The sequence below is a fragment of the Cicer arietinum genome, chromosome 7 (assembly GCF_000331145.2).
Source record: "Cicer arietinum cultivar CDC Frontier isolate Library 1 chromosome 7, Cicar.CDCFrontier_v2.0, whole genome shotgun sequence".
Taxonomy (NCBI): domain Eukaryota; kingdom Viridiplantae; phylum Streptophyta; class Magnoliopsida; order Fabales; family Fabaceae; genus Cicer; species Cicer arietinum.
Window position 1 is genome coordinate 395,022 of NC_021166.2, and position 4,558 is coordinate 399,579.

At 32.0% G+C, this 4,558-nt stretch overlaps 1 protein-coding gene across 3 annotated transcripts in view; it reads left to right on the forward strand.

The window, feature by feature from the left end:
* LOC101489957 (uncharacterized) overlaps positions 1–4,181 on the forward strand; it is a 6,924-nt gene extending 2,743 nt beyond the window's left edge. For 2 of the 3 annotated variants that reach the window (XM_004499288.3, XM_004499287.4), the window contains 8 exons: positions 218–341; positions 1,317–1,397; positions 1,588–1,686; positions 1,791–1,970; positions 2,872–3,009; positions 3,095–3,166; positions 3,400–3,525; positions 3,693–4,181. In XM_004499288.3, coding sequence (XP_004499345.1) covers positions 218–341; positions 1,317–1,397; positions 1,588–1,686; positions 1,791–1,970; positions 2,872–3,009; positions 3,095–3,166; positions 3,400–3,525; positions 3,693–3,917 — 1,045 coding nt within the window. In that variant the 3' untranslated portion in view covers positions 3,918–4,181. The remainder of the gene's footprint in view (positions 1–217; positions 342–1,316; positions 1,398–1,587; positions 1,687–1,790; positions 1,971–2,871; positions 3,010–3,094; positions 3,167–3,399; positions 3,526–3,692) is intronic. The other variant, XM_004499289.3, reaches the window with a different exon arrangement.
* Positions 4,182–4,558: the final 377 nt, after the last annotated feature.

Sequence of the window (4,558 nt, forward strand, 5' to 3'; positions counted from 1 at the left end):
CCTGTGGTTAAAACAAAAATACATTTTAATAATTTGATAAATGTGAAGAAGATAAAGAGGGAAAGAACTGATATTTTTTTAACATTTTAATATGTATTTTTAGAAGTTTTTATAGCCCAAGATACTGGGTGTTGTAGTATACATGTAATTATAATCCACACTTATATCAAAGATCTCTAATGTAATTGAGTATTCACTTTGCTTTGGTGTGATGTAGCCTTCTTTATGGAGCCGAAGACCCTTCTATTGCTGGAATGGTATTAGATAGTGCCTTTTCAAACTTATATAATCTCATGATGGAGCTCGTGGATGTTTATAAAATTCGGCTTCCAAAATTCACTGTACTCTCTCTCTCTCTCTGTGGGAATTTCAACTCCTTTTGTTGTAAATGCTCAATTGAAAAAGTCACTGTTTATTGAAAAAAAGTGGGATTATATATGGTTCCTTTGAAACAATTGTGGCGCATCATCATTGAGTTATTCAGACTGCAAAAGACTTGAAAATTATTGCATTGTTGTAACTGCATCTTATGTTTATTTGTACTTGTAATCTGTAGACATTTTTCAATAGTTCTTGCTGGAACTTGGAAGAAGTTAAGTTGTTCTAGGCTCTAGCTTCTAGGACTTAGTGTATCTGCATGTTTTAATTTAGTAATTTCCTTTTTATTAAGATGGGAAAGTAAATGAACAAGAATCCATGGGATTGAAGAATAATTTATTTTGATTAAGATTTGATTTTGGATCTAGGGTTTCTTGTCATAATTATGGCTCTTCTTTTTATTAGGAAATTGTTAAATACAAAACTTAGAGGTTTATTAATCATGACAGTTTTTGGCATTAATTAATTAACGAATCTATATATTTTTATTGTGTTTAAGGGGTTGTCACAGGAAGCATTAGTAATTAATAAAAAATTAGAGCTAGCAAAGCCAGGAACTTCAATTAGCATCATGTATAATTAGACCAAAACTGGGAATTTCGATTACCACAATGCATAATGGTTGTAGCTTCTCCCACATATTTTAATTTTCAGCTCATCCGTCATCAAACCGGTATATATGTGCATTGGATTTTATTGTGTTTCTCTTGATATTAGTTGACTTTATGTCTTTGTATTGTTTGATTGAATGAATGAACTTGATCTGCAAAGTGTATTGTTTTGCCTAGTTTGCATGAGTTTCTCACTTTTATGCCGGTTTCGTTCTTCTTCAAATCTTTGAGCAACATGGATCTAAGCTAAAGACCTATAGCTGCCAACTTGAATTGTATAGTATGTTTCTTAAGTCAGATATTTTGCTTCATTTTCTCCCCAATTAGGTTAAAATGGCTGTACAATACATGCGGCGGGTTATTGAGAAGAAGGCAAAGTTTGATATTATGAAACTGAACTGTATTCTGGTAAGTATTAATTGTGCATCTTTGTTAAATGTAAAATAATTATGGACACAATTATGTAAACTTTATTGATCATGTTTTGTCTTTAACATGAAATCTGAGTGTGATAGGCTTTCTTTTTAGGTTTAACTAATTGCTTTTAGAGTCATTTCATTCCATTTCTATCTTAAATTAATGCTTTTAAAGTCTACAGGTTGCACCAAAGACATTCATTCCTGTTTTATTTGGACATGCAAGCGATGACAAATTCATTCAGCCACGCCACTCTGATCTCATCTCTGAATCTTATGCAGTATTAATTTAATACAAATATTTGAGTTTATATTTTCTAAAACAAGTTTGCAATTTTTCCTCTTTGACAGCCAAATTATCTAACTTTTGTTTATGAATTTGTAGGGTGATAAAAATATCATAAAATTTGATGGCGACCACAACTCTTCCAGACCACAGTTCTTTTATGATTCAGTTTCCATTTTCTTCTACAATGTCCTCCGTCCTCCTCAAGTTTCTATTGCTGATAAGCTCGAGAAATATTATGATTTGGGGGATTTGAAACTTGGTTCTGGTGTGGATGAGGTATTTAGCATTTAGGATTCCCTGTCTTGATTTCCTGTTCAATTAAATTCTCATCAGTATTATTGCTGTCCTATCACTGCTACTAGTCATTTAGTGTTTTCTTCACTTCATTAATTGTATAATATGGACAGAATACCTATCAAAGTGGATAATAAATATTTTTATTGAAGTGCTTGCTGCACTTATGAGAAAGCCTGACCCACAAGAAATATACTTGTATTTGTATTTTATGCCCATAATGCAGCTTATGAAAAACTAACAAAATGATACTGTTGAAGTTAATAGGGTTTGAGAAAAAATAATAAAAATAATAAAATTGTAGATATTAATTTGAATAGTAGGTTGAATAATATTATTAAATACAAAGTACTAATCCTTACTTATACCAATGACTAATAAATTATGGTATACAAGGAAACATGGACACCAATCCTAAGAAATAATGTTAGATGCATTTACCTATTTTTATGATAGAATAATGATGTGTTTGAATATTTTTCAGATATTCTAAGTCTAATAGATACATAAACAAGCTGCAAATAACAATTCTAAAGATCTTTATTTCCAATTTTCTATCCCTAAAACACTAACTAGGTGACACTTTTTTCGAACCATACTTAAACTTAAGATCATACAAATGGAAAAACAAAAGAAAGGTGATATAAACCACCCAGCCTTAACTTGCCTGAAACCTCTAATCATGTCTAGAGTGCATTGATAATAATAATTAGCCTTCAATGTTTTAAATTCCAATCATATTAATGTTATCATAAAATATTATTGTTAGTTTTTTGTTTCGTTTTTTGTTTTTGGTGACCTTGTTTTATATATGGGTGCATGATTAGCTATATTATGACTGTTATTTGAAGAACAGAAACTAATTTCCTCTTGTTCATTCTAGAGCGTATTATATGAGATTCTCTCTAGTCTACGGTCAGCAACTACTGATGCTGCAAGTTCATCTTCTGCATTTCCGACGATTTCTGCCACAAAATCAGTTACCGAACTTCTCTCAGAAGTTGGCCCCCTAACTGATGTTGTAGGGTGTCTTAACCTTCTGTCTCTTTTATCTGTTTCTTCCAAAAACTTTGTTCTGTTTAGCTAATCCATTACTTGTAATGCAGGACCCCTTGTTTGGAGAAGAAACTGCGGATGACAACGATGGAATTGGCCATGATGAAGCCGCAGATGTGCAGGTCATCTTTATATAACTGTCTCTGAAATTAAGAAATGGTTGAGGAATTTTATTTTATCTCTAGGTGTCACTGTTGAAAGCAAGTGGTGCACTTTAAAATATAAACATGACAAGAATGCTAGTAGTAGTAACACTAAAGAACACTCTATTGGCCCGTTTTCTAATATAGTCAATTTAGTTGCCTCAAATTGAAAAATTCTTAAAAATATGTTGTCTCCGTTAACAACTTTATAGGTCAAGCTAAATGGCCAGACTGAAGATTGTTGCTCATATACAAGCTCAAATAGAGAAAGTTGGGGCAGATGTTCTTCTTTAGGAGGCAGTGATCAAGAATCTTGTGTTGATGATAAACTCTCTCAGGTCTTTCTCTCTCTGCTTTATTCATTACTAGCAGCAGATGTATATTGAAAATGATTCTCAAAGTGACAGTGGTACTCATGCCTATATGTATAGCATATATAAATATATATTTGTATATTTATGGCTAATTTATATTTTGTCATGCTTCATATTGTATATAATGTCAGAACACTGTGAAGTTGTATGCAACACCTTTGCGAAGCATGAAAGAGAAATCATCAGACCCAAGAGAAGATGATAAGAAGCACAGGAAGAATAAAAAGAAGAATAAAGCTGGAAAAGTTGAAAAGAAACCGAAGAGTGACAGATTTGAGAAGCTGGAGGCTCTTAGCAGACGCTTGCGGCTTTGCCTTCTAAAGGGATCAACACATCGAAGACAAAAGTCCTCTTGACCTCATTTGTATCATATCAAAATCTTTAAATAGTCAATCAATCTAATTGTAATGTTATTACAAAATCAATTTCGTGTGTAGGTTGTGACTAGTTTAGTAGTAGGTTTTATATTTTATTTTAGGAATTGCCAAATATTGGTTTCTCGATGGCTTCTTTTCACTGGTATCATTATTTACTGACCCACCACACCTTTGCTGAGCAAGTGTTGCAAAATTTGTATTAGAACTTTTGTTAGTGAATGGCATGATATTTCTTTTTGGTCATGACTGATGAACAAAACATTGGGCAAATGAAACTTTCTTCATTACAGTTTCAAGATGAAAAGAGATAAAAAAAAATGAGAATGAGAAAGGCTCCTTTTATTTAGTAATCGTTGTATGGTCATAACCACAAATTCAAATCATTTAGCCACACACACAATACAAATAATACAAATCATTTGAGTAAGATGAATCCCCCAATTAATTTGATAAAGAAATAATAACTAAAATAATAGTTTGATCCATCAGTTGCATTATTACAAGGTATGTAGTTAGTTACACTTTAGTTTTATCGATTTTCTCACAGTTTTTCGAGAGAGTAATAGAGTGAAGAATTGAAAGCCTTATAGAGAGCACAATCTCCCATATATTCGGGAAAG